The sequence below is a fragment of the Vulpes vulpes genome, chromosome 9 (assembly GCF_048418805.1).
Source record: "Vulpes vulpes isolate BD-2025 chromosome 9, VulVul3, whole genome shotgun sequence".
NCBI lineage: Eukaryota > Metazoa > Chordata > Mammalia > Carnivora > Canidae > Vulpes > Vulpes vulpes.
The window spans coordinates 98,268,777-98,296,414 of record NC_132788.1 but is presented as its reverse complement, the minus strand read 5'-3'; the positions used below and the strand labels follow the sequence as shown (position 1 = coordinate 98,296,414).

Sequence of the window (27,638 nt, the reverse complement as noted above, 5' to 3'; positions counted from 1 at the left end):
CAGCCGCGCCGCAGCCGCGGAGGTAGGGGCGGGGCGGGCTCGGGTGTCAGAGACCGAGCCGCAGGTGGCGGCGGGCGCGGGGCTCGGCCAGAGCTCGGGAGGTGAGTGCTGTCCTCGGGACCCCCCGAGTCCCCTGGCCCGCGCAGCCCCTCATGCGCACCGCGCCCGGTAGCCCCGGAGGCCACTGGGGGCAAAGGCGCGGCGGGGCAGGAGGGATGGCGAACTGGGGGTTGGGGGCTGCGCGGTGGGCCCCTGGCCTCCCAGAGCCCATCATCCAGGGCCTTCGGAGGGAGACAGGGACCCCTCTCCAAGTCCCCCGTCTCCTGGCCTAGAACCGGAGCGTGCAGGATGGTAGCTATGACGTGAGACCCCTCCCCAAATCCCTTTATTCTAAGCCTGGATCTGGGTGTAGATTCCAGGGCTGCAAAGATGGGGGCGCCGCTCTCCCTCCAGCCTGGGACCCAGACAGCCGAAGTGGAGACCACGCTCAATTTCCCTCTTTCCACCTCTGGTCTGCAGACCCCTGAGGACCAAGATGGAAAAAGCCCCTTCCCTTTTTCTCCACGGTGAACCGTGATGGGCCTGGAGGAGGAGCTGGGGGTCCCCGGGCCTCTCCTCTAGACTGTTCTATCCCAGTCCCCTACCGCAAGGATGAGGTGGGGGGCGTTTCACTGTCATCCTCTGCAGGGACCCCCAAAGTTGGAATTCTGGGGAGGGGGTCAGTGTGGGGTGCCTTGCCTCTCTGGGAAGGGCCAAGCCAGGCCTGGGAGGGCCTGAAGCACGGACTTGGGGGTGGTCCCTGCCTCAGTGGGGGGTGGGCAGCAGCATCTGTTCTCTGGGATTAAAATAAATCGAGGTAAATTAGGATCTTGCCGGAGGCTGACTGCGAGTGGGGTGCGGAGGAGGGTTGTGGGGTGGGCGGCCCCTCCATCTGCCTCAAATCTGGGAGTTGCCTGCCCCAGCCGCAGTGGGGACCAGGAGGCAGCTTTGATGGACCTGCCTCACTGGTGACCTTGGGCAGGTGACAGCACCTCTGTGAGCCTTGGTTTTCTCCTTTGAAAATAGGGATGAGGGCTTGAGAGGCTGTATTCTCTACAGATTCTGAACCCACACACCCCATCATATACCAAACTATAACTCCGTACTTCGCTTAAGATGTGGTTTGGGGGTGAGAGGGCAATGGGTTTGGAGACCCCCTGACATGCCTTGCTAGCCTCTGAGCCTCAGTTTATGGTGCTGCAAAATGGATTCGTGGTCACTCTGGCCTTGCTGCAAGGGCTTTTCTGCCAGAGAGTAAAACATGTCACCCGGCTGCAATCATTGGAATAGGGGCTCCACCGCCCTCGTCTTACCGGTGGGACTGCCTGGGGCACACCCTGACCCATATATTGTCACCCACGCCAGGGGCGAGCCGGTTCCATGGGTGGGGTGGCGGGTAGGAGGAGGTGGAAGGCACCAGGCCAGCCTGTCCCCTGACTCTGCGGTGGGCACAGGGGTGAACTCAGAGCTGGGAGTCCAACACAACCAGGTTCAAACTGATTCCTCCCGTGTGTGGCTTTGCCCCCCTGGGCCTCGGTGTATTCTCCTGTGAAATGGGCTGGATCCCCCTTGGAAGATCAGAGGAGACGTGGGAAGACGGGAGCCCTGTAAATACAGACACGGTCATTATAATACTAATTACAATATTAGCGATCATAAATGAGGTCACAGCTGACGGGGAGAAGGGGGGAGAGAGGGGAGCCTGCCGGGGTGTTGCCAGCTGCGTCTCTAGAGCCCGCCAATTAGGTACACAGTTGGCGCTCAATAGGTGTTTGCCAAAGAGATGACAAAGGGAGGAGACTAGTGGCGGAGGATGGAAAAATTGCTGAGCTTGACAGCCTGGTCACTGTGCGACATGGGGCATGTGCCTCAGTTTCCCCATTGGGGTGATGGCCAAGATGAGACACTGCCTCGAAGCGCCATTGTAAGAGTCGAGCCAGATTGTGTAAAGGTCACTGGTGGCTGGTGGCGAAGGGAGGAGGCTCCTGACAGGACAGGTCATTGAAACAGCGCGGCCACAAGGCTGGCTAGTCACTGGAAAGGGAGAGAAAAATCTCAGACTGGCCCCCCACTATGCACACACTAGTGTCCAGGGGGAGCAAAATGTCAGAGCCTGTTTCATAGGACCCTGGAGGCACAGAGGTCAGGGTAGGCCCAAGGTCACAGCAGGAGGTCAGGGCTCTGGACAGGTGGCTTAGAGCCAGTGAGCTCTGCCTTTGCTGACTCCAGTCCTGTCGTGTTTTATCTGTTCCTGGGCCTGCTCACATGCTCCACCCTGTGCAGAGCTGTGGGTTTTGGGGAATTGGTGCTGGGAAAGCAGAATCTCCAGGCAGCACCTGGGGCTGGTGTCAGACACCTGCCCCCCCCCAGGACTCCTCTCTGCTTCCAGAGGATGGGGGGCATCCTGGTCCAGCTGACTGCCTGCTGTGTGACCTTGGGCAAGTCCCTGTCCAGCTTTGGGCTTTGCCCTGGTGCTGTGGAGGCCCAGAGTCCTGGGTTCGAGCAAAGCTATTTTCTCCATCAGCCAGAGAGGCCTCCGTGTCTTGGACACGGCACTTTCAGAGGCCCATGAAAGAGAAGATGTTTTAACTTCTTTCAAAATCAGAAGGGAAAAAACATGGGCTTGGGGGTCAAAGAATACATTTTATTTATTTATTTATTTATTTATTTATTTATTTATTTATTTATTTATTTATTCTTAATGAATTCATTTTAACACATACTATTAATATATTCATCTCTGTGCCAAGGCAATTTGTAACATATAGTTTGAAGTCTTTTTTTTTTTTTTTAATTATTTAGAGGAAGGGGCCCATGAACATTGTCACGCAGCCCTGGGTTTTGAGTGTCGGCTGTGCAGACACGAGCATGTTACACTCCCCTCTCTGAGCCTTGGGTCCCCCTGTGAATCGGTAACCCACCCCGGGTGGGGATGGTGAGCCGTGGAAAAGCTTAGCCCTGGATGGACGCAGTGTGTGGCCTGCTATTATTTCACCACTGTCATCATGATTATTATTTGTTGGGTAATAACAGCCCCAGGCTGGGGGCCCGTAGGCTCAGGTGCCTCAGTTTACCCATCTGTGGCTGGCCCAGTGCCTGAGAAGTCCCAGGGGTGCGGGCCTGGTGGGGGAGGTGAGGTGGCGGTTGGGCGGTAGGCGGGGCAGGGTGAGCTTCCTGTCCCCCCCACGCACACAGGCCTCTGCTTGGTGCTGACGGAAGTGGCAGGGGCCCGCGTGGCCATCTCCTGGTGCCCACCCTGTCTGTCAGGGGCCCCAGCCCTGCTCGCTGCCCTGTCCGGTGAGTTTGAGCCCTGTCAGGAGACCCCTGCCCGTTGCCTTCCCTCGCCCCCCTCAGGAACAGAAGGAGGGGCCCCTCTGCCTGGCCTGGGGTTTCCGAGAGACACAGCAGGTGTCACTTCCTGGGCCGGGCAGGAGCCTGCGGGAGGGCCACCCTTCGCTCTGCCCCCCTGCCCCCCCCCATTCGGGTTCTGAGCCGTGGGACTGGTTGTGGGGGACCAGAGGGGACACAGAGACCCAGAGCCACACTAGGTGGTTCCAAACAGGAGTTCTTTTGGCAGACAGGCCAGGGACAAAATCACAGCAGCCCCCGGGACCTGAGTTACTATTCTGTGCCTCAGTTTCTGCATCTGTAACGGTGGGATTGGGTCCCACGGTGTGGCTGTGAAGGTTGAAGGAGCCCTACCTGTTGGGGGAGTTGGGTACGGACTGGCCCTCGGTGCATTGTGGGGGGAGGGGCCATCTAGCGGGAGTTGCGAAAACAGTAGTGAGATCCTCGGTTTCTGGGGAACTTGGGCCTGGTGGCTCCTCGGATCCTCTAAGAAGCATCTTCTAGCACAACTTTCTCTACCTGTGCTGTCCGATACGGCGGCCACCAGGCCCGTGTGGCTGCTGAGCCCTGAAAGCAAGGCTGGCCCAACTGAGGAGCTGGGGGAGGTTAATGGTATTTAATTTTACTTACTTTAGAATGAAGTCACCACACCAGGATAGTGGTTCCCGTATCAGTCAGCGAAGCTCTGAGGGATTTGGAGATGCTCAAGGCCTAAATCTTGGACAGAAATGAAGACAGGAGATGGGAATTTTAGAGCTTTAATCCTTTTCGGATGTCAGCCCAGCATGCCCCCCTACCAAACTGGGTTTCCTCAGGGACAGTGCCAGTGACGGTTTTCTCAGGGGCCCCTGCATCACCCAGCACAGGGGGGGGGGGGGGGTCATTGGGAATATTTGTGAAATTGAATAATTTTTTGTCTGGTGAACTCCTATTCATGCTTCAGTGCCCCAACTCCCATGGCCCCCTCCTTCGGTCCAGGTTCCCACAGCCCCTTCTTCCATTTGGCCCAGCCCTGAGCCTGCAGGACCGGTGTGTCTGCACCCAGCTCTCTACCCCTCAGCTGGGGACTTCTCAGGGACCAATCTCAGGACTGGAATATCTCATGGACCCTGGCATTGTCTTTGCCATGTGGGCACATGGTGGCTGCTGGGTAACTCATAGAAGTCAAGGAACCTGGGTAATGGTTCCAGTTAAACTCACTTTCAAGATTAGGTAAACTGAGTCTCGGTGAAGGCAGCCTCCTCTGAGGTCCTTGCTTGGTCCTTTCCTTGTGAAGCCCGAGGAGCTTGCCCATTTGTGGTCACCAGCCCTGTCCCTGCTGCCACTGTGCCTCCTGGGCTCCCAGCTGCTGCCAAGCTGCCCGAGGGGTCATGAATTATGGATGAGGCCTGCGGGCTCCTGTGACAAGCCCAATGTCCAGAACGTGCCAAGGACACCAAGTGTCCCTCCCTTGCCAGGCGGCTTGGCCCAGCCCCCTCTTCAGGGAGGCCTGGATTTCCCCAGCAAGACCCCTTCGAGGCATCCCCTCTTGTTTTGCAGATGGGAAAACTGAGGCACAGAGCTGCATAGTGACTCAGACACTGGCTTCTGGGACTCAGGTTTAGGACCCATAGGGGCTCCACTGTCAGCTGGGTCATCATGGTGAGGGGTGCATTGTCTAGCCCAGGAGTGTGCATAAGATGGGAACCATTGTAGAGGGATTTAGGAGACCCCAAGGGATCCTTGGGGACACTGGAGGGACCCCGACCCCCTTGTGGCTGGTCATAGTCCCAGTGTCCATTTCTCAGCAGACTCTTTCCCATAGGAGCTGCCCAGTGTGGCGCTGAGTGCTCAGGTCTTGATCAGTTGGCCCAGGGTGTGAACCTACTGTCATTTCCTGGCTCTGTGACCTTGGCAAGTGGCTTCTCTTCTATAGGGAGGCCTCAGTTTTCCCATCTGTGAAATGGCTCTGAGATTTTCTGCTTAGGCTGGGGCTCATCCAGTACTCTGCTGCCCCCCTCCCAGTGAACTCCTATTTGTATTAAAAAAACCCAACTCCCATGCCCCTTCCTCTAGAGTAGGCTCCCTCTAGACTGGGCCCCTATCCCTCTATCCAGCCCAGCTCTGATCCCACAGGACCTGAGGCATCTAGATCCATATCTGTCCCCCTAGAATGGAGGTTGCTTAGGGGCCAGGCCTGAGGATGAATCATCTCAGGGCACCCCCCCCCCCCGCCCCCGCCGCATGCTCCCAGCCTGGGGCTTTTGGTTCCTCCTCTATCATCTCTCTTCCTCCTCCACGGGGAGGACAACTGGAATTTCCCCTCCTCAGGTCCAAGCTGGCCATGGCTTTGCAGCTCAAATTTGCTTTTCTCTTTGGACAGGCACTAAACAGGAGCCTGCAGGGGTCTCCACAGAGGGCATCAGGATGTCGTATTTTGGGGAGCATTTTTGGGTAAGTAAGACCCACTTTTATTTTGATGGGGGCCCCTGGAAGGGCTTTTATGGAGATGGGGGGACTTGACAACTTATAGGCAGAGCCTTGGACAAGTGGAGCGTCAGCAAGGTATAGAAGGTAAAGTGGGAGGAGTCAGGCTGGGTTTGTGTCTACATCTTCTGACCTCACGGGCCTTGTGACCTTGGAGCTATGACTTGGGCAAGTCATAGCTTGAACAATGGAGAAACTGAGGCCCAGAGTAGGATTCTCTTTTCAAGCTGCTTGGTGAGCAAATGTAGCATCAGGGCTCGAACCCGGGGCCAGGCCAAAATTCCAGGATCCAGGGTCATTTCAGCCAGGGAATTTCCACATCTTTCCCATCCTGGAGATTTGGGGGGTTTCTTGACTTGGGCCACTAGGGAGTGGCCCCCTCACTCTTCTGCCTTCTGGGCTGGGGACCGCATACTATGACTCCAGGGAGCTGAGCGAGACACACTTGTTTTCATTCCTCCCTTCATTCCCTCCCTCCCTCCCCACCACCACCACTCCACACCCAACCGACTGTGGAAGGTGCTAAGGCTCCTCTGAAGGCTTCATCCTGGCTCTGACCCCGAGGAGCTTGCACTCTGGGAGACAGAGAGCCAGCCAGAAACCTTCAGCCCCGCAGGGTCAGGGCTGGGCCCAGCCTGGGGGGCAACCAGAGGAGAGGCCAGGACACTGAGCCATGTTTGCTGTGGGCTTTGAGGGGTGAGATTTTCCAAGAGGTCAGAAAGACGTTCCAGGCAGGGGGAACAGCCTGAGCAGAAGCCCAGAAGTGGGACACAGGTGACTAGTTGAGAGCACAGGGACACACTTACAGGGCTGGCCTAATGAGGAGCCACGGAGGATGTGTGAACAGAAGAGTCTAGGGAGGACCAGGGCTGAAAGCCCCTTCCCCAGTAGGGCCCTGAGCTCCTGGAGAGGAAGCTTGTTGCTAGGCAACTGGTTGCCCCTGGCAACAGGCCTGCTCCCTCCCCAGCTGGGGCTCCTCTTACTGCCACTTGCTTTCTTAAAGGGGCCTCACCCCCCTTGCCACCTGCAGAGAGGGGTGGGGGGGCGGAGATAGCAGAAGGGAGATGGGACCTGACCTCCACCTTCTCACCCGCCGCTGTGTGACCCCAGCAAGGGGCCCACTCCTCTCCGAGCCCCCTTTGGGGCCTCTGTGTAAGGGGATTGCCTGTTTGATGATCAATTGTTGCCCACATTTTGGAACCCTGACAGCGGCACCTACATTTATTTTAAATTCTGTTTAATGGTATGAGGCACCTACATTTATTTCAAATGCTTTTTAATTGCAGGAGGCATGCAAGCTTACTGCAGAAAATTCAGATCAGCAGAGGGAAAATAGAAGCCACCCCCAATGCACTCCCCACCCAAGATAGCCTGGTAGAGAGTGGATGAGGATTTGATTTGGGCTCTGCTAGGAGCTTGGGCAAGTGACTTTATGTCACTTGGCCTCGGTTTTCCCATCCCATCTGGGAAAGGGGATGAAACTCCTGCCTCCTCAGGTCTCAGGGATGTCTATCACTGGCCATGTTTCTTCTAATCAATTGCTTGTATTGGTGGCTTTTTGCTGGGTGGCGCTGGTGCCCTGGCTGGCCTGAAGGAGGCTCCAGTTAGGGGAGATCAAACCAGATAGGGATGCCTCAGTCCCACTGGGCCAAGGCAGCCTGGATGCATAGAGGGCACTGGGGAGTCATGGGGGAAGTGTGAGCAGGGGAGAGATATGATCAAGCTGTGTTAGAAAGATCCCTCTGGGTTTGGCATAGGGACGAGACTGGAGTCCAGAGGTTCTGATAAGAGACACAGGCCCAAGACAGCCCTCCGGGGACCCTCGCTGCCAGCACAGCCTGAGAGAGGCAGATACCACTGGGGGCCTTGCCAGGTCTGGGAAACAGGCCAGGGGTTGGCTCCAAGTCAGCCCCAGATGCTGGCCTGGGCGGCAGTGCCTGGTGCAGCCTTACCCGAGGATCCCCTGGGTGGGGCAGGCGGGGGCCACTGGGCCTGTTTGCTGAGCCCTCACCATGGTACAGGAAGCCCTGTGTTCAGCACTGTCCCAGCCTCATCTCATCAAGACCCTAGGAGGTGGGTGCTGTCATTGTCCCCATTTGTCAGATGAGGAGACTGAGGCCGAGAGGTAAAGTCACCAGCTCAGAGTGACCCAGTGCATAAAAGGAGGCCCTGAGACATATTCCTGGGAAGTAGGAGGGAGCAATATTGAACATTCTGGGAAGTGAGGGTCTGAGAAAATTCCTGAGGGAGGTGGGCCTGCAAATGATCCTTGAGATGTGGAAGGATTTGGATGGGTAGAAAGAGATGCAGCCTGATGAGCTGGGTTGCAGAACAGCCCAGGCAAAGGTGCAGTGGTAGGAAGGCACAGCATGTCTCTGCACTGCTTGCCATTTTGCCGGTGAGGCCAAGAGGATGTTGGGAGATGAGGTTGGAAAGACAATTCCGAGCTAAGGGCTTTGTACCTTAGCCGCTGGTAGGAAATAGGGAGCTGTCAATGATGCTAGAATGAGGAGTGCCTATTGGAGAGATTTGAGCTTGAGGCTGTGCTGTGTCTGCCCCAGGCTCGGCCTCAGTTTCTCCATTTATGCAGCAAGAGGGATTATCAGGTTGTGACTTCTGGCTTCAGCCTTCTGGTTTCCAGGTAAGCGGGAAGGTAAACTCCGCAGGTTGGAAGAAGGTAGAGGAAACCACTGTTAACGGAGGACCTGCTGCCAAAGGGATCACTCCAGTGATGTGTGTTGGGAGTTAAATATCACCAGATTTCTCCACAGGCTTCTTCTTTTGGTCCTGCTTACAAGGGCCTGTTCGGCACTAAATTGTCTCCAGGTCCTCAGACCCCAGCTCATCTCCCTTTTTTGATGAACAACTCACTGTTCAGACATGATGCCCTTCACATGTTACAGGATCTGGCTGGCAGAAAAACAGTTGCTGCCTTATTTTTTTCCTATTCCTTTCATTATGGTCTGGGGGCCAGGGCTTCTAACTGGAATAATGGTAAAAGTTGCCTTTTTAAGTCAATGTATTTGGAGAAGAAATGAGCAAACTTAGCACAAAATGTTAACTAATGCCATGAATTTGCAAAAACTGGGGTTGCCTTTGGGGATTTGGGGGATCCTGGCATGGATCACCATGGCATTTGCTTTGCCCTCATAGGAGAGGTGGATGACTCCCCTGTCCCATCTTAACAAGGAGCCACTAAAAGTTCAGAGAGGGACAGTGACTTGCCCAGATCACACAGCACAGCACTTGCGTCCCCCACCATGGTGACCCCAGAACTGGGAGGAAAGAGGTGCTGTGCAAGGCACCCAGGTAGAGGCACTGTTCCCACCAGCCCCAGATGACAGCAGAATAACTCATTTGTTCATTTATTCAACAAAGGCAAATGCCCTTTTTTTGCTCCACCCTGTCCTGGACATTGCTGGGTCCTGAGAGAAGCATCAGACCCAGACTGTGCTCTGGGCATCTCAGAAAGGGAGTTTCGGTGTGGAAGGGAAACAGAAAACAGTGACTTAACCAACAGGGGTTATATTGGCTCACAAAGGTGAAACGTTGTGAGGAAATATGGCTTTCAGGCTTGGCCTGATCCAGTAACTCGACTCAACATAGTTTTTACTCAGACTTCTTTCCAAATTTCATGGTTTCCACCTGGATTCCAGTATCTCCTAGGCCCACATAACTCCACATTTAAAGAGAGGCACAGACAGAAAAACAGGGGAAGATTGACTGAGACAGAAACAGAGGCAGAGAGACACCTAAAAAGATGGAGACACAAAGAGACAGAGGCAACCCGCTTAAGAGAGCATCTCTCCGTCAGCCATGGGACAAAACCTCCAGCTTCTCTCTGGTTGGGCCAACTTAAGGCCCATGAGCCAATCCTTGTGACCAAGGGGTTATTAGGCAACAGGCTCAGGCCGGAAGCAATCCCTGCCACCAAGGGGTTGGCTTTTGAGGTTGGCTGCTCTGGCCACGCCCCCGTTGCTAGGCGACCATGACGTCTCCTCCACCCCTTTACTCAGTCTCCACCCCCGTCCGTCCCCTGCAGGGTGAGAAGAACCATGGCTTCGAGGTCCTGTACCACAGCGTGAAGCAGGGGCCCATCTCCACCAAGGAGCTGGCAGACTTCATCCGGGAGAGGTGAGGTCCCGACGCCCCGCCCACCCCTGACCACGCCCCACAGCCCCTCCCCCCCGCAGCCTCCGCTACTCGTGGCCCCGCCCTGGCCCCGCCCATCCCGCCTCGGCCACGCCTCACCTGCCCCACCTGGGGGACCCTCCTAACCAGCGGTTCCCCGCACCGCAGCCCCACGTCCGCCCGTCAACCATTCCAAGGCTTCTGACGCCTCCTCCCGAAGAGACGATGATATGACCTACTTACAGGGGGAATTTTGAAAACTCAGCCTCATGCCCTGAGTATGATAAAACACATGTATGATGGAGTAAATCTACATTTCGGCGTGTAAATGCTCCGACGTCCGTATCCCAGAAAACAGAATAAATTCAAATTGCAAGGCAGCCTTCTGCTCCCCGGCCGCTCACTAGCTGGACGCCCATTAAATCCGAGCAGAGTTCAAAAGATGATAACCAGGTTTTTCTCTCTGTGGCTGGATAGCCAGACCCGTCCGAGCTGTACAGGCCGGGGGCCACGCTTTACTTTGAGGGCCTTCAGTTCCTGGATCCATCCACGATTGCCTGCGGCGCCCTGTGGGTGCTGCTATTACAAAATGCCTCCATGAGTAGCTGGCTTTAACTGGGCACATTGCTGCCCCGAACAAAATCGAAGTTCTGTCAAACTGGACTGGGGATCCCTGGGTGGCGCAGTGGTTCGGCGCTTGCCTTTGGCCCAGGGCGCGGTCCTGGATGGAGCCTGCTTCTCCCTCTGCCTATGTCTCTGCCTCTCTCTCTCTCTGTGACTATCATAAATAAATAAATAAGTAAATAAATAAATAAATAAAAATTAAAAAAAAAACTGGACTAAAATACGAGTGGATATTAGATAGACATTTAGCAGTGTCTGTCCGGAGAGAAAAGGGAAATATGAGCTTGTCTCCTGCAATGAAAGGAGACAAAGCATAAAGGGGTGCCTGGGTGGCTCAGCTGGTTGAGCATCTGCCTTGGGCTCAGGTGGTGGTCCTGGGGTCAAGCCCCACATGGGGCTCCCTGCTCAGTGGGGAGTCTGCTTCTCCCTCTCCTGCCCCTCCCCCCTGCTTGTGCATGCTCTCTCTCTCTCAAATAAATAAATACAATCTTTTAAAAATGAAAAAAAATAATAATAAAAAAGACACATTTTTTTGACCCAGTGCTGCTACTGCTGTCCCTACCACTTTTGTTAGTAAAACATATTACTTAACCTCACCTGTGAATTTCCAAAATGCCTCTCCCCGGCTGGAGACCATACACTCCTCCTAGAGAGCTAGTGTTCAGATGTTTGAGATGGGGAAACAGAAGCCCAGGGGAATGGAGTGTCTCCCAAGGGTGCCCAGAACCTTTCACACCTTTTCTCTGTCCTACTCAGGGCCACCATCGAGGAGACCTACTCAAAGGCTATGGCGAAACTTTCCAAGCTGGCCAGCAATGGGACCCCCGTGGGGTGAGTGGGCTGGGGCTGGTGCTGGGGCAGGGGTCACCGAGGCTGCGGGGTTCTGGGGTATCTAGAGCCTACTCTTGGGTGGACATCTCTTCACACAAGTGATATGTAGACTAGGGAGTCAACCCTCCCCCACTTAAGGGGCTAATTGGACAAAGGAATGTAATTCACTCATTCACTTACTACCTCATTCATTTATCGAACACATGTTTACCAAGTACCTGCTGTGTGCGGGCACCACTCTAGGTACTGGACACCCAGCAGCGATAAGTCCTCAGTCACCTTCATGCCATGTTCATGCCACATACCTGTGGGGTGTGGGGCAAGACAGATGTTAACTGCAAACATGAACAAAAGTCCTTTCCTGGGGTGAAAAGCTCTAGGACGGGGATGAAATAGGACCGTGAAAAGTCAGGTGCTTCCTCTGGCGTGAGCAATGATGAGACACAGCCAACTACAGGGGTATCTGGGTCAGAGACCCCGGCAGGCAGCTCAGTCAGTGCAAAGGCCCTGAGGCAACAATGGATTCTGAATGTTCAGGAAGGAGCAAAGAAGCTGGCATGGCTGCAGGGCCGGTGAGGAGGAGATGAGACTGGAGGTGGGATGGGGGGGAGGGGTGGGGCCACAGGTGATGTGGTCCCCAGTGGCACTAGTAAAATTTCCTGGAGATGCCCTGGGGCAAAAATTTTCAGGGGGAGGGTATGGACGGGAGGCAGCAGGGAGGAGAGATATGAGGGGAGCCAAAGAGGGCTTCTGCTGATGTGGGAAAGCCCTGTGAACTTGGTTTTGAGCAAATTGAGTTGTGGCTGCCCTTGGGTTTTAGCTAGGACCTGGAGTCCAGAGTGAGGACCTGGGGGGCCTCAAGGCCTGGATTTAAATAACAGCTCTGATGCTCATTTCCTGAGGGGTCTGGGGTGAGCTGTGGAGCCTCCTATGCCTCAGTTTCCCCATCTGTCACAGGCCTGTCTTGTAGTCGTGGTGCAGCTGCCTCACAGGGCCTGGAGCACAGTAGGTACCTGCTGTGCTGTCTGAGGAGCCCCCAGGGGGGTTGGGCCTGCTGGACCCTGGGTGTGACCTGTTTCCAGGACCTTCGCCCCGCTCTGGGAGGTCTTCCGCGTCTCCTCAGACAAGCTGGCGCTCTGCCACCTGGAGCTGACGCGGAAGCTGCAGGACCTCATCAAGGACGTGCTCCGCTATGGCGAGGAACAGCTCAAGATACAGAAGAAGGTGCGTGCTGGTGGGCACTGCCTAGCTGGGGGAGGGGGGCGGCGGGGAGCTGCAAAGATCCCAGAACTACTGGGGCCTTTGAACCACCAGCCCCCTGTGTGCACCTCTGAGAATTCTGTTAATTCCACGGCATCAAACCCAGAATCCCACAAAACCTGAGCATTGTCAAATTTCAGGCTCAGAATTCTGGACCAGAGGTCCGCAGACCATGGGCCACAGAGCAAACCCAGCCTGGCCCTGGATAGCCTGAGAGCTAAGAATGGATTTTACATTTCTAAATGATGGGGCAGAAACAAAAGAATATTTCACAACAGGTGAAAATTATATGACTCTTGGATTTCAGTGCCAATAAATAAAGTTTAGGGCAGCTCGGTGGCTCAGGGGTTTAATACCACCTTTAGTCCAGGGTGTGATCCTGGCGTCCTGGGATCGAGTCCCACATTGGGCTCCCTGCATGGAACCTGCTTCTCCCTCTGCCTGTGTCTCTGCCTCTGTGTGTGTGTGTGTGTGTGTGTGTGTGTGTATGTCTCTCATGAATAAATAAATAAAATCTTTAAAAAAATAAAAATAAAAAATAAAGTTTAATTGGCTCCAAGCCACTATTCCTTTAGGTATAAAGGTATATATGTTCCTTTAGGTATAAAACGGGAGTGAGTAGTAGTTACTACTGTGCACTTAAAGATGCTGGGCATGGAGCCTACTTAAAAAAAAAAGGCTGAGATGGTAGATTTTCTGTTTTACCATGTTTTTTAAACTGGGGGACAGATCAGGTGCCTTGGTGGCTCAGTTAGTTGAACATCTGACTCTTGATCTCAGCTCTGGTCTTGATCTCAGGGTGGTGACTTTGAGCCCTGCGTTGGGCTCCATGCTAGGCATGGAGCCTTTTTTTTTTTTTTGAATGTCTAAGATTTTGGATATTAATAGAATACTCATACAAAGTACTCTGTGGGACCGGGAACCCCACAGAATGTTTGCGAAGCTGGGAATTTCACTTCCCAAACATACCTGCGGTCTGCTCAGGTCCTGCACCCCAGTGGGGGCTTCAGGTGCTACCCACACTCCCCTTCTCCATCCCCACAGTGCAAAGAGGAAGCAGTGGGCACCCTGGACGCTGTGCAGGTCCTCGCAGGTGTCAGCCAGCTCCTGCCCAAGTCCCGAGAGAACTACCTGAACCGTTGCATGGACCAGGAGCGGCTGCGTAGGGAGAGCACCAGCCAGAAGGAGATGGACAAGGTGCGTCCCCAGGCACAGGTCCCCAGCCACCGTGGGCCCTCGCAGGTCTGAGGAATGTGCCAAGGGGCCCCAGGCCTGCCTGATGGGAGCATGAAGACATATCACAGAGCGTTGGTCATTGAACCTTCTGTGATCATCACACCCTGGGTGCCCCAAGGAGTCTACTTGCTGGGTGGTGGGCCCCTGGGGGAAGAAATGGCCTGCATGTCCCCTCCCGTCCCCATCCCTTCCCTGTGCCTTGTAGGCAGAGACGAAAACGAAGAAGGCAGCAGAGAGCCTGCGGCGCTCGGTGGAGAAGTACAACTCAGCCCGCACTGACTTTGAGCAAAAGATGCTGGACTCAGCTCTGGTAAGAACCTGGCATTGGGACCTTGGAGACCCACACAACCCCTGGCCCGGCATCTACGGGCATTGGAAATCCAGAACCTCTGAAACCATCGACTACCAGGAGGCTTAGAATCACAGGTTTCAAACCATAGAAGTCTAGAGCCACTTAGCTATTGTGATTGTGGTTGCCATTATCATTTCAAAAGCCAAAGCCTTTTTGTGCCTCAGTTTCCCCACCTGTAAAATAGGAACCGTGATTGTACTTGCCTCAGAGAGTTTTTGTGGAGATTAAATGAGTCCCTACGTGTGAAGTTTTCAGACTAGTACAAGGTGCATAGAAACCACTCTAGAAGGTATTACTGTTATTGTTTCTATTATTATTTAAAGACTTATTTATTTGCTTGAGAGGGAGAGAATCTCAAGCTGACTCCGTGCTCAGCGAGGAGCCCAATGCAAGGCTAGATCTCATGACTGAGATTATGAGCTGAGCCAAAATCAAGAGTCAGATGCTGAACCGACTGAGCCACCCAGGCTCCCCTATTTCTATCATTACTGATAAGGTTTTTGAACAGGATAGACAGGGTTAGAAGCCAAGAGCCTACTGACAGTTCATGGTGGCGAAAGAGCTGGGTTCTGCTCCAGCCTCTATTCTTCACCAGCTATGTAATGTTTTTATGAGACACTGTACCTCTCTGGGACTCTGTCTACCCAAAATGTATAAAAAAGCAGATTGGAGGGATCCCTGGGTGGCGCAGCAGTTTGGCGCCTGCCTTTGGCCCAGGGCGCGATCCTGGAGACCCAGGATCGAATCCCACGTCGGGCTCCCGGTGCATGGAGCCTGCTTCTCCCTCTGACTGTGTCTCTGCCTCTCTCTCTCTCTGTGTGTGACTATCATAAATTAAAAAAAAAAAAAAGAGTAAAAAAAAAAGCAGATTGGAATCTCAGGATTAGGAATCAGATTTTTTTTCCTGACTTTGCAAGTGGTAGTTGTAAATGATAGAAACCTTCATTCAAACTGACAAGGAAGATTTATAGACCCAGGGGACTGAAAAGTTTGTGATTGTGAGGAGAGCTTCAGGCATGGCTGGATCCAGGAACTCAAATGGTGTTGGCAGAAAGTTCTGCCTCTCTGCTTTTCGAGACTGTTTTCCTCCCTGGAGGCTTCCCTCCCACGTAGAGATGCCCTCCTAGGCGTATATAGAGGGGTGTGTGTGTGTGTGTGTGTGTGTGTGCATGTGCACAGCAAAGTGGCTTCCAGCAGTACCCATATGTTTACCATTGTCTTAGTGTGTAAAAGTGTCTCCTTTCCCATAGTTTTAGCAAAAGTCCCAGCGAAGACATTTGGGTCTTCCCCAAACCAGTCACTGAGGCCAGGGGTTTGGAACGTTCTGATCAGTCAGGTTGGGTCACCTGGCCACTCGCTGTGGCCTCCACCTCCCCATTTTCTGCTCCCTCCCTGGCTCAGCGCTTCCAAGCCATGGAGGAGACCCACCTGCGGCACATGAAGGCACTGCTCGGCTCCTATGCCCACTCGGTGGAGGACACCCATGTGCAGATTGGGCAGGTGAGTGGAGCCAGCAGTAGGAAGCAAAGTCAAGGGTGCCAGGCAAGGGGCCCTGGCCGTGCCCAGTCACACACTTCATTCACCCGGCCCAGGTGCATGAGGAGTTTAAGCAGAACATAGAGAATGTCAGTGTGGAGATGCTCCTGAGGAAGTTTGCAGAGAGCAAGGGCACAGGCCGGGAGAAGCCTGGTGAGTTGGGACATCCGTGGGGGTCGGGCTCTGGGGCCGCCTCTGCAGGGAAGGAACAGGGGACTGATCCTCCGTGCACCCTGGTGTCCTCATCAGATAAATGGGCTGATGACAAATCTATCTCTGCAGCCCACACAGGAAAAGGATTTGATGTCCATCTTTTTTTTCTATAAGTATATTTAAGTCATCTCTACACCCACTGTGGGGCTCAGACTCATGATCCCGAGATCAAGAGTCACGTGCTTGTCCAACTGAGCCAGTCAGGCCCCCTTTGATGCTTCATCTTACGGATAAATCTTACAACCAGATACCAGGCCTTGAATGCCAGGCCCAGCTGTTCATACTTTACCCTGAGGGCCCAGGGGAGCCATTGGAGATTGGTGAGCAAAGGACCAGTTTGAAAAAAATGTCCAGATAAGGTATCTAGGAAGAGTTGAGAGCGAAAGTTTTGGGGTCAGATCTGGGTCTGGTCTTTTCTTCATTGCTTGCTGTATGACCTTGGATGTCTGTGTTGACATCCCTGAGCCTCAGCTTCTTCATCAGTAAAGTGGGGTTGATAATCACTCCCACCTAATGAAGTTATGAATATTCAGTAATTTGATGCCAATAAAGGGCAAAGTGTGTGCTGAGCATACAATAGGCATTCAATGAATGCTGGTATACAGTTTACGTCCTCAAGTCAGTCACTAACAACTGTCCTTAATCCCTCCTGTCTATAACTCAGCCCTGGCTCAAGCCGTATCTCCTGGTGTGGGGCCCCACTCTTGCTCTTCACTGGCTGCAGATCTGTTATGCTCCTGCTCATGTACCCTCCATGGCTCCCCATCACCTTTGGGAGAGAGTCCCAGCTCCTCATATTGGCACTTGAGGTTCGGTCCACTGCACAGCTTCATAGTCCATCCCTTGACCCACTCAAGTGCCTGTGAGAAATGCTGGAAGTAGGAAAAGGAACTCAGGCATCACCCTCTCCGGTCCATCCCAAGGCGGGACAGAACCCCGGGCGCATCCCACTCACAGGCATCTCTGGGGCTCTTCCAGCATCTCGGCTTGTGCGCTGGACCCTGAGTGGCCTTGAGCTCAGATCCAGGGGCCATTGCGAGTCTGAGGATGTACTGCTCCCCTTCCCAGGCCCGGTCTCCCAGCCAGGCTGAGTTTCTCACTCTCTCCTATCTCAGGGCCTTTGGATTTTGAGACATACAGTGCGGCTGCCCTGCAGGAAGGCAAGTACGTCTGGGCCTGGATGCCCAGGCTGGACGGTGGGGATGAGCAAGGTGGGTCTGAATGAAAGGGGGCACCTCCAGGGCTCAGCTGCATCCCCCTCATCTGTTCTCAGCAATGAAACGTTTGCGGGGAGCCAAGGCCTTTCGCCTCCCAGGATTGAGCCGGCGGGAGCGGGAGCCACCTGCAGCTGTGTGAGGAAGCACCCCCTGCCCCGCCCAGGCCCAGACTAGCCCGGGTTCTCTTCCCTCTTCCCAAGCTATCCTCTCGCAGAAGTTCCCTGCTGAGGGTAGCCCCGGAGAATTCCTGTTCCAGGCTGGCCCAGGAGAACATCCATCCCGGGCCACTATTGCCACTGTCCAACCTAGTCCAAAATTCTTCCTTTGCCAAGGCTAGCCCTAGTATTTCCCTGCTGAGGCTAGCTCCTACATTCCCTGCCTTCTCAAGCCAGCCCTTCAGATGAGCTCTAGGGTCCCTCCCCTGCCAAGCTGTTTGAAAGCACCCTGTGCTCAGTTAACTCCAGACTCACTACCCCCAGCTCCAAGCAAACCTCTCGGCCCCATCACCTGGAGGACTAGCTCAAGTCAATATCACAGCCCAGGGGCTGCCCCCCGGGTGCCATGTCCAGTGTTGGGTGTTGGGGGCATGCAGATGAAGTGGGAGGGCTGACATGAGCATCTCTTTCTCCATCCCCAGAGATTCCCTGGAGCCCAATTCAGGGGTGAGTACTATGGGAGGGGCCGGGGGTGTGTGTGGGGGAGGGCGCAAGTGGGAGGGGTTCAATCCCACCTTGACCCCAAGCCTGGAAGCCAGGCATGGAGCTGGTGGGGCTCAATATCATCTCAGTTGCAGACTCCTGTGGGCCACATGGGAGGGACCGATGTCCTCACTTAGCTTCAATTTGCCCGTCAGTCTCACCACCTTAGCACAGGCATGCTCTGTTCACTCAAGAATCTACTTGCGCCAGGGAATACTCTTACTGCCGTTGGGGCTGTTTTTAGGTCTGAGTCAGGGCCCAGAGGTGGGAGGGGGTGTGGCAGGGCGAGTGGGGAGGTGCGGTAGCGGGGAGTCTGACTCACTGCTTGTCCTGCTAGACGTGTCCAGAGGTGGATGAAGAAGGTTTCACTGTCCGGCCTGATGTGACTCAGAATAATATCCTCCTTGCGCCCCCTGGGGGCAACTATTGGCACAGCAAGGACAAAGCTCTGCCCGCAGTGATTCCCTCCACTAATAGCAACCCTCTCTGTGTTCCAACTGCCCGGAACCTGTGGTGTGGACAAAGCAGAATAAAGACACCTGCCCCATGGAGTCAGGGCTGAGCAAGAGGGAGAGAGGGAGAGCCCAGAGGGCTTCGGGGAGGAGGGGGCACCAGTGTTGGGGTTTAGCGTCTGAATGAGTTTGCGAGTTAGGGCTGGGCACCGTGGTGCAAAGGCTTGGAGCAAAAACACGGTGGCCAGGCCAGGCGGCAGGTGGTGAGAGATGGGATCGTGTAGGGCATTGAAAGATCTGAGCAGGAAGGGGCGGTTTTGAGGGCTGTTTTGAGGGCGGTTTTGAGACCCCCACCCTGGGATCTGCTTGGCCCCTTGACTGTGGCGCATGCGCGGCGGAGCCCTCCCGCTTTTCCTCCAGTGACTCCGACTTCGATGATGAGGAGCCTCGAAAGTTCTATGTGCACATCAAGCCTGCCCCTGCCGGGGCACCGGCCTGCAGCCCTGAGGCAGCTGCTGCCCAACTCAGGGCCACAGCCGGCAGCCTCATCCTTCCTCCTGGCCCAGGGGTGAGGCATAGGAGGGGTGTTCTGGGTGGGGCTGGTGGCGCTGGCAGGATGCACCTGACCTGATGCCACCCACTTTGTCCACAGGGCACCATAAAACGCCATTCTTCACGTGAGCAGCCTGTTAAGGGGTCTTCGGTTTGGGGAGGAGCACGTGGCGGGGAGGCTGGGCGTGGCGTGTGAGTGTGGTTTGAATCCCAGCTCTGCTGTGTGACTTGGGGCAGGCTGCTTGCCCACTCTGACCCTCAGTCTCTTCTATAAAATGGGGTCATTACGGGAATGAAATGAGAGCTGAAGGAAGGAGCAGGGCTAGGAAAGAAGCCAAAACCTGGAGGCGGGTTGGCTCAGGCTCAAATCCCTGTTTGCCTGACTTGCTAGTCACCTTGGGCAGCTGGCTGGACAGCCCCAAGCCTTAGTCTCTTGTTCTGTGGTGGGGGGGGGGGTAGGGGTGGGGGCACAGCATGCAGGGCGAGAGGAAGGCTCAGGGAGGTGCATCTCTCACAGGGGACGCCACTGGGAAACCACAGAGGCCTCGATCTGCCCCGAGAACCAGCAGGTGGGTCCTACAGAGGTGGGACAGATGGCCCACATGAGTGGGGAGGTGGGGGCCGCCCCCAATTCCTCTCCTCCTCCCCTTCTCTCAGCCTGGCAGGGAGTTGAGGGCATGCTGTTTTTGAGGAACTACTTATTCATTTGATGAACATTTACTGAGCACCTCTTGTGTACTTGTGCTATTCCGGGTTCAGAGATGTAGGACCAAGACAGGTCTTCCTTCTCAGATTCACATTCTAGTGGCACGGATTTTAAGAACAGCAAATAAGTTAGAGAATGTTCAGTACTTCCAGGTGCTATAAAGAAACTCAAGCAGGCAATGTGGTGGGTGGAAGATACCAGGGGGCAGCTTCAGTTGAGGAGGCGGAGGGTCCTCTGGAGTGGGGGTGGGGGAAGGGGACTTGGAGCTGAGCCTTGAAGAGAGCAGGATGTGGCCTCAGGGAAAGTGGGGGGTCGGAGCTCAGGACCAAGAGCAGCCTGTGCAAAGGCCCTGGGGTGGGGGGAGCATAGAAGCGATAGAAACTATCCTTCCTGTCCACTTCGTCCACAGCTGTGCAGAGAAGCTGCAGTCAGATGAGCAGTTTTCCAAGAACCTCTTTGGGCCGCCCCTAGAGTCGGCCTTTGACCACGAAGACTTTACAGGTGATGGGGGTAGGGGCTTCTGGGGCACAGCCTCGGTTGGCAGGCGGCTGGGCGGGGCTGTTGCAAGGGTAGGTGGGAGGGTGGGCCAGGCTGGAGGGAGCCCGTGAGGGTCCTGAGTGGGTCACTGAGAAGGTAGGCTAGGCTGGTCCATGGCCTGGTAGGCGGGGCCACAGCCTGAGTGGGCGGGGCCGGCGAGAAGCTGAGGCCTCGGTGGTGTCGGGACTGCGGCTGGATGGGCGGAGCAGCAGCGGAGAGGGGCGTGGCCGGGTGGGCGCGGCTTCGAGTGGGCGTGGCCCGCAGGAGGAAGGCCGGGGCCTCCGTGTGGGCGGGGTCTGGAGCTGGCACCCCCGCCCCCCCTCCAGGCTCCAGCAGCCTCGGCTTCACCTCCAGCCCCTCACCTTTCTCCTCCTCGTCGCCCGAGAATGTGGAGGACTCCGGCCTGGACTCGCCATCCCACGTGGCGCCTGGCCCCTCCCCGGATTCCTGGGTCCCCCGCCCGGGCACCCCGCAGAGCCCACCTAGCTATAGGGCACCGGCCTCCGAGTCGAGGGGGACACGGCCCCTGCCAGCGTCGGACTCGCCACAGCCCCTCGCCCCATCCCCGGGTCCCTGGGGGCTGGAGGCTGTGGCTGGAGGAGGTGAGTCCAGGAGTCAGAGTTATCAGAGCCCTGGGTGGGGAAGACCGAGCGCCTGCTGTGGCCAGGGCCTGGATGGGGTGCTGGGGACACAGCCCAGAACCCTCCCCCTTGCAGGGACAACAGTGAGCTGGATATTTAATGAGGTGGAGGTGGCAGGTGTCTGATGAGGGCCCAGAAGGTTGCAACCTCCCTGAGGAGGTGACCTCTGAGCTAAAATGTGATAGAGGTGAAGAAAGAGCCATTTGGACATGGGAGGCATGGCCTTCCCAGTAGAGGGCACATCCTGTCCTCTGAGGAACAGCTGGGAGGCTGGTGAGGCTGGAACACAGTGATGACAGGGAAAAGGAGAGAGAGAAGGGAGATGGGTCCAAGCAGGGCCTGGTAGTCTCTGGGAGTGATGTGAGTTTTACACTTAGTGAGGCCTGTGCCACAGAGGGGAGGGCTGTGAGCAGAACAAGGATGACACTTGACTCAGACTGTGGGGTCCCTCTGTCCACCTGGGGGGTGACGATGGGGACTGGAGACGAGGGAGGTGAGTGAGTCCAGGGAAGTGGTGATGGGGTAACAGTGAGGAAAAGCGGGCACGCAGATACAGGGAGGGGTGAGAGAGCACAGGAGTCAAGGTGGAAGGCTTGGAGGCAACTGGCCACTCTTCCAAGGAGGGGCGGAAGGGCCAGGAAACATGGGGCGGAAGTGGCTGGAGAGGGGCATTTTGAGACTGGGCCTTTAGACGTCAGGTGCATAGTGGATCCTGAGTTCAGGGGAGGCCAGACTGGAGCACCCCACAGGCAGCTGTGTGAAGCAGGAGGGGAGGCCACCCAGAAGGGCCCAGTGTGAGCTGGGGCAGGGCTGCAGGTTGGGAGGAAGAGGTGGGGGGGGTGCTGGGTCAGAGAGGGCTGTGGGCTGGGACCACATGAGGTTCCCAGCAGTGGCGACAGGGGTGCTTGGCACCATCCTTGATTAGAGAAAGAGCCGGTTTGGAACTGGTTCAAGGGAGGCCCCAGGGGAGTGAGTGTAGACCACGCTTGGAAACTAGTCAAGTGGAATTGTCTGAGCTTCACTCTAGAACTGGGGTTCTCAACCAGGCCAGTTCTGCCCCCAGGGGACACTTGGCAGTGTCACCACTGATAGTAGATTGTCACCGCTAGGGAGATGGATACTGGGGACATCTAGCAGGTGTCACAGCAGTGCCACTGAGGAGTAAGGAGGAGCCTACACCTGGGGTGTAGGTGGAGGGGAGGGGGGGCAAGTAAGCGTGTGTAGCTGGAATAGAGCAGGGGCCCTGAGTGTTAGGCAGTGATTAGTGACCTTAGTGGGCCAGACCCAGGTCAGGTATGGAGACTCCTGCATACTCGCAGAGAGGATGATGGTCATAGAATCACTGATGGTGGATAAAAACCCTCTGCTGATCCCCCCACCCCATGTTGTCCCGGCCTCCCAGCCCTCACTCAGTTATTGGGCCATCAGACCGGTGTCTGGGAGGCTCAGGGTTGCAGATGGCCTCTGCCGTCCTGTCTGGCACTTTGTCGGCAGACCCAGGAGGTCTCCCCAAAATAACCCCGACTCCCAGTGTTGGCCCCAGTGCCTTTTCTGGGGAGGCCCGAGGCCTGGAGCATCTCAGCTGTAGAGCTGTATCACACTCACTCCCCAGACCTGATGCCTGTACCTGCTGACCTTGCAGCCAGAGAAGGCCTGGCAGCCCCGCCCCGGAGAGCCCGCACCAGGAAGGTGTCCTGCCCCCTCACACGCAGCAACGGGGACCTGGTAGGGTGAGGGAGCTCGGCAGGAGTGGGGTGGTGGGGCGCCTTTGGTGGGGGTGGGCAGCATCGGGGTGCTGCTCCTGGGCGGTCACAGCCTGGCCTGTCTCCTTCCCTAGTCCCGGTCTCTGAGCCCCTCCCCACTGGGCTCCTCCACCACCAGCACCCTCTCGGACCGGCCCAGCTTCTCATCACAGACGGGACACGGTACGGTGGGCCCCTCTCTGGGCCTCACTCCCACCCTCTCTGGCCCTCGGTGGGTGGCTAAGTGATGCCTTGGAGGCCCTGCTGGCAGAAGGTGGGTTCTGGAGCCTGGGACCTGGGCCCATTCTGTCTGTCCCCATTCCCACCAGGAGTCTCCCGGGGACCCAGCCCCGTGGTCCTGGGCTCCCAGGATGCCTTGCCTGTAGCCACCGCCTTCACAGAGTATGTCCACGCCTACTTTCGAGGTCACAGCCCCAGGTACGCAGTGATGAGGGGACAGTGCAAATGATGACAGGGGATAAACAGGACTCTCTGGGGCCTGTGGGTCTGGGTTCCAGGAGAGACAGCCCTCAGGTGTATTTCTTGACCTGATTTACCATGGAAGGGCCTCAAACTCTGAGCCAAACAACCAGGCCCCTGTTCTGGGGGCAGTGGGAGCCATGGAGGGTGTCTGACCAGTGCTAGACCTCATAACCATAGTTCAGAGCACCTCCTCTGAGGCTGCTCTGGGCATCACACTGAATGAAGACCATGAGGCCAGAGGCCATGTCCTTGGAGGGCTGGGTTAAGGGTGAGTTGAGGGGCCAGGAATAATCGGGGGGCAGTGCCAGAGGATAAACCTTAAGATCAAATCACAAAGGGGAGGGTATTAGACCTGAAACCCAAGGTGGGGGGACAGTTATATGGCTGAATGTTTTGCTTCAAGCTTCCTGGTGGCCTAGGGGAAAAGAGAGCTAGGGAAGGGGAGGATGCCCCTGTCTCCTTCAGCCCAGTGTGGTTTCTTCCTGCTGCCTGGATCGCTATCCAGGCAAGGACATGAGGAGGGAATGGTGGGAGTAAGGATGCTGGGCATGGTTGAGGCCTGGCATCTTCTGAGGGGCTTAGGGAGCCACAGGCTCCAGTGGAGCCGGGAGAGAGGGGAGGATGAGGTGCCAGCGGAGCCCTGAGCCCACACCCAGTCTCCTCACCGCCCCCCGGCCACCCCCACAGCTGCCTGGCTCGAGTATCTGGGGAACTGACCATGACCTTCCCGGCTGGCATCGTGCGTGTGTTCAGCGCGACCCCACCCCCACCTGTCCTCAGCTTCCGCCTCGTGCACACGTCCGCCATCGAGCACTACCAGCCCAACGCTGACCTGCTCTTCAGGTACTCCAGGAAGAGTGGGGGTCAGAGGCAGGGGGGCCCAGAGGCTGGTGGGGGCCAGGAGCTCCCTCCCTGGGACGCCCTGCCCTGCCTCCTGGGATCTGCCGCGTGGCCCTGGGCCAATCAGTCTCCTTCCCGGACCTCACTCTTCTTTCCTTCTTCGCTTCCCACCCACCCACCCACCTACCCCTCCCACCTACCCCCCCCCCCCCGCCCCGGGGGACATGCTTGACTGGGCCCAAGGTGGACCTGGGAATGTGCACCTGCAGGAAGCCCTAGGGGTAGGTTGGCTGCTGAGGGCCTGGGGAAGGTGTCCCCCGGAGGTTGGGGTGATGGTTCCTGGTCTCTGTAGTGACCCCTCCCAGAGCGACCCTGAGACCAAAGACTTCTGGCTCAACATGGGGGCTCTGACGGAGGCCCTGCAGCGCCAGGCGGAGCAGAACCCCGCTGCCTCCTACTACAACGTCGTGCTGCTGCGGTACCAGGTGGGCCGCGTGGATGGGACCAGGCGGGGAGCCGGGTGGGTTGGGAGGGAGCCCGTGGCTGGTGGCTGGGGAGGGCCTGGGGGGAGGCCCGGGCCCCATTCGTGCAGAGGGGTGGCGGTGGGAGCGCCGGAGTGTAAATCAGAAGAGGCCCCATTCCTGGACCCCCTGCCCAGGTGCCCACTGGGCCGCAAGTCTCAGAATGAGGCATTCTCCTGCCCTCTGCTGGAAGCGTGGTGTCAGACAGACTGGGCTCTAAAATCTGCCTGAGGAGAAAGGAAGAGGTCCGTGGGGTGGTGTATGCCGCCCCGAGTCAGCTCTGACACACTGCGTGCCAGGCAGGGTCAGGGTGGTTGCGTTGCGCACCGCGTGGCAGGACAGGACGGCCTAAGCTGTGTCCTCTCTCCTGTCCTCGCTCCTCCTAGTTCTCTCGCCCGGGTCCCCAGTCCGTGCCTCTACAGCTGAGCGCCCACTGGCAGTGCGGGGCGACCCTCACTCAGGTCTCGGTGGAGTACAGCTACCGGCCCGGTGCCACAGCCGTGCCCACACCACTCACCAATGTCCAGATCCTGCTGCCTGTCGGCGAGCCTGTGACCAACATCCGCCTACAGCCGGCCGCCACTTGGTGAGGGCGTGGGGGAGGCCAAAGGAGGCCCAGCAGTGACCCTAGAAGCCTCCCAGACCTCTCCATGATGCTAGGAGAGCATCTAAAGGACCTATAGGGTCCACCATAGGTCCGACCATGCAGTGTGAGCTCACCTTGCTTCGAGCTAGGGGTGACATTATTAAAAATAATAATATTGGACACCAGCAGCTTCCTGCGTATCGGGCATGTTCTATGTGCTCTACATACAAGGACTGGCTCAGGGCTTCTGGGTGTGGACCACCTTGAGGTGTGGACTGCCATCATCCCCCTTTATGGAGGGAGAACTGAGGCAGAAGGAGGCTAGTCACTTAATCTGGGGTCACACCAGGATTTGAACTCAGCTGCCCACTCTCTGCCCTAAAGAAGCCTGACTTTTTTTTTTTTAAGACTTTACCTATTCATTTGAAAGAGAGAGAGAAGGGGGGGGGGGGTGGGCAGAGGGAGGAGCAGACTCCCTGTTGAGCTCACAGGGCTTAATCCCAGGACCCAGAGATCATGACCCAAACCAAAGGCAGATGCTTAACCAACTGAGCCACCCAGGCGCCCTGAAGAAGCCAGATTTTTTTTTTTAAGATTTTACTTATCTTTCATGAGAGACACACACAGAGAGAGAGGCAGAGACACAGGCAGAGAGAGAAGCAGGCTCCCCATAGGGAGCCCGATGTGGGACTCGATCCCGGACCCCAGGATCACACCCTGAGCCAAAGGCAGGCCCTCAATCGCTGAGTCACACAGGCGTCCCTTTTCTTTTTTTTTTTTTTTTTTTAATTTTATTTGTTTATTTGACAGAAAGAGAGAGCAGGAGCAGGGGGAGCAAGAGGGAGAGGGAGAGGGAGAAGGAGAAGCCAGCCCCCTGCTGAGCAGAGAGCTTCATGCAGGGCTTGATCCCAGGACCTCAGGACCCTAACCTGAGCCAAAGGCAGCTGCTCAACCGAATGAGCCACCCAGGTGTCCCGAGAAGCCAGACTTAAAGGACTAAGTGCATTATCTAAAAAAAAGCTGTAAGGCTGTGGGGTCCTGGGGGCCAGCTACTCTATATCCCACACCCATCTTACAGATCGGGAAACTGAGGTGAGGGAGAAGACCTGCCTGGCTGGGTTCATGTAGCTGAGAGATGACTGAGCTGGGACCCTTGACTCCCAAGGTCCTCTCTAGGAGAGACGTGACTAAGCTTTTCTTGATGCCAGGAATCTGGAGGAGAAGCGGCTCCTTTGGAAGCTGCCAGATGTGTCTGAAGCAGGGGGTGAGTTATGATTGTGCATGAGATCATGGGGTGGGGGAAGGGAGGGGTGGGTTCAGGTTGAGGGTATGCTGGCTGAGAAAGTAGACATGGAGAAGAGCTTAAAAGGGCTTTGACAAAGCTGTGGGAGAAGAAGTGAGGCAGACCCAGCAGGTACAAAGGCCCTGAGGCAGGACTCCTTTGCAATTTACACATAGCCCTGAGGGGGCCAAAGGAGAAGGGTGCAGGGGCACACAAGGAGGTCAGAAGAGGCAGATAGAGGCCACAGACACAGAGCAAAGGGCTTGGGAGAGCCCAGGTCACTGCAGGACTGGGGCTGAGGCTGGGGCACGGCTGACCTCAGGCCTCCCCAGGCTCTGGCCACCTATCTGCCAGCTGGGAGCCGTGCTCGGGGCCCAGCACACCCAGCCCTGTGGCCGCCCAGTTCACCAGCGAGGGGACCACTCTGTCCGGCGTGGACCTGGAGTTGGTGGGCAGTGGCTACCGCATGTCGCTTGTAAAGAGGAGGTTTGCTACAGGTACTCCCGCCCCTGCTGCTGCTCACCCTGGAGTCTGGACCCTTCTGGGCCCTGAGCCCCAGCCCCTGCTTCTGCCAGGGTGCGGGGATGTGGGGGAGGCATCTGGGGTGTTTGGGAAGGTTGGTGGGGGCTGGGCTCTGGAGACCCAGGATGGTAGGTGCTGGTGGGGAGGGATCGAAGGGCCCTTGTGGGGCATCCTGGCAAGGACCCAAGGCAGGCAGCCAGAAGCCACACTGCCCCCCCCATCCTCCGGCCACCACTAGGGGTTGCTGGGGCCCATGGGGCAGTGGGGATAGTGAGCACAGGGGGTTTCGAAGAGGATTGGGAGATCCCAGGGTAGGGGCAAGGGACGCCCCCCCCCCTTCCTTCCCGCTCATGGCACCCTGCCCACAGGGATGTACCTGGTAAGCTGCTGAGCCTGCAGAGGCCGACCAGCACGGCTGGCCCCAGCTCTGCACTGCGTCCTGGTGCTCGCTGACTCATCCCTGCCTTCCTGCCGGACCCTGGGATCCCACCCTCCCTGGGTGGGGGGCCCTGACTCCGTGCAGAGGAGCCCCACACCCAGCCTGGCTGAGCCGGAGACCCACTCCTGTGCAAGCCAATTCCCATGCAGGTCCTTGGACTTTTAATGTTCTTTGAATAAACTTTATTTTCTAATAAAATAAATAAGCCTTTTCCTGCTCCAGGAAATTTCCTTCACATCGCCAGAGAGGAAGGGAAGATGGATGGGGGGGGAAGACGGAATATCCCTAATGTTCCCCAGCTCGCCCCTACCCCCACTGAGCCTGTTCAAGGTGGCACCAAGGGGAGAAAAAGCCAGCCGTGGACACCCCAAGCTCCATGGTCAT

The 27,638-nt window shown here is 56.4% G+C and overlaps 1 protein-coding gene across 5 annotated transcripts; it reads left to right on the top strand.

The window, feature by feature from the left end:
* FCHO1 (FCH and mu domain containing endocytic adaptor 1) lies at positions 1–27,464 on the top strand. Of its 5 annotated transcripts, none has more exons than XM_025989656.2 (27): positions 1–101; positions 5,750–5,820; positions 9,896–9,987; positions 11,365–11,439; positions 12,522–12,663; positions 13,744–13,896; positions 14,141–14,245; positions 15,689–15,787; positions 15,880–15,976; positions 17,152–17,196; positions 17,310–17,388; positions 17,891–17,915; positions 18,289–18,346; positions 18,793–18,971; positions 19,056–19,080; positions 19,473–19,524; positions 20,071–20,162; positions 20,525–20,800; positions 22,452–22,564; positions 22,677–22,764; positions 22,911–23,019; positions 23,752–23,907; positions 24,257–24,389; positions 24,812–25,011; positions 26,220–26,275; positions 26,626–26,790; positions 27,184–27,464. In XM_025989656.2, the coding sequence occupies exons 2-27, from the start codon at positions 5,794–5,796 to the stop codon at positions 27,204–27,206; spliced, it is 2,664 nt and encodes an 887-aa protein (XP_025845441.2). In that variant the 5' UTR covers positions 1–101; positions 5,750–5,793; the 3' UTR covers positions 27,207–27,464. The 5 variants fall into 5 exon arrangements, 4 of the variants coding, with proteins under 4 accessions (XP_025845441.2, XP_025845442.2, XP_072577359.1 ...); XR_011994447.1 differs by having other exon boundaries at positions 22–101; positions 22,482–22,564; positions 26,090–26,275; XM_025989657.2 differs by having other exon boundaries at positions 22–101; positions 22,482–22,564.
* Positions 27,465–27,638: the final 174 nt, after the last annotated feature.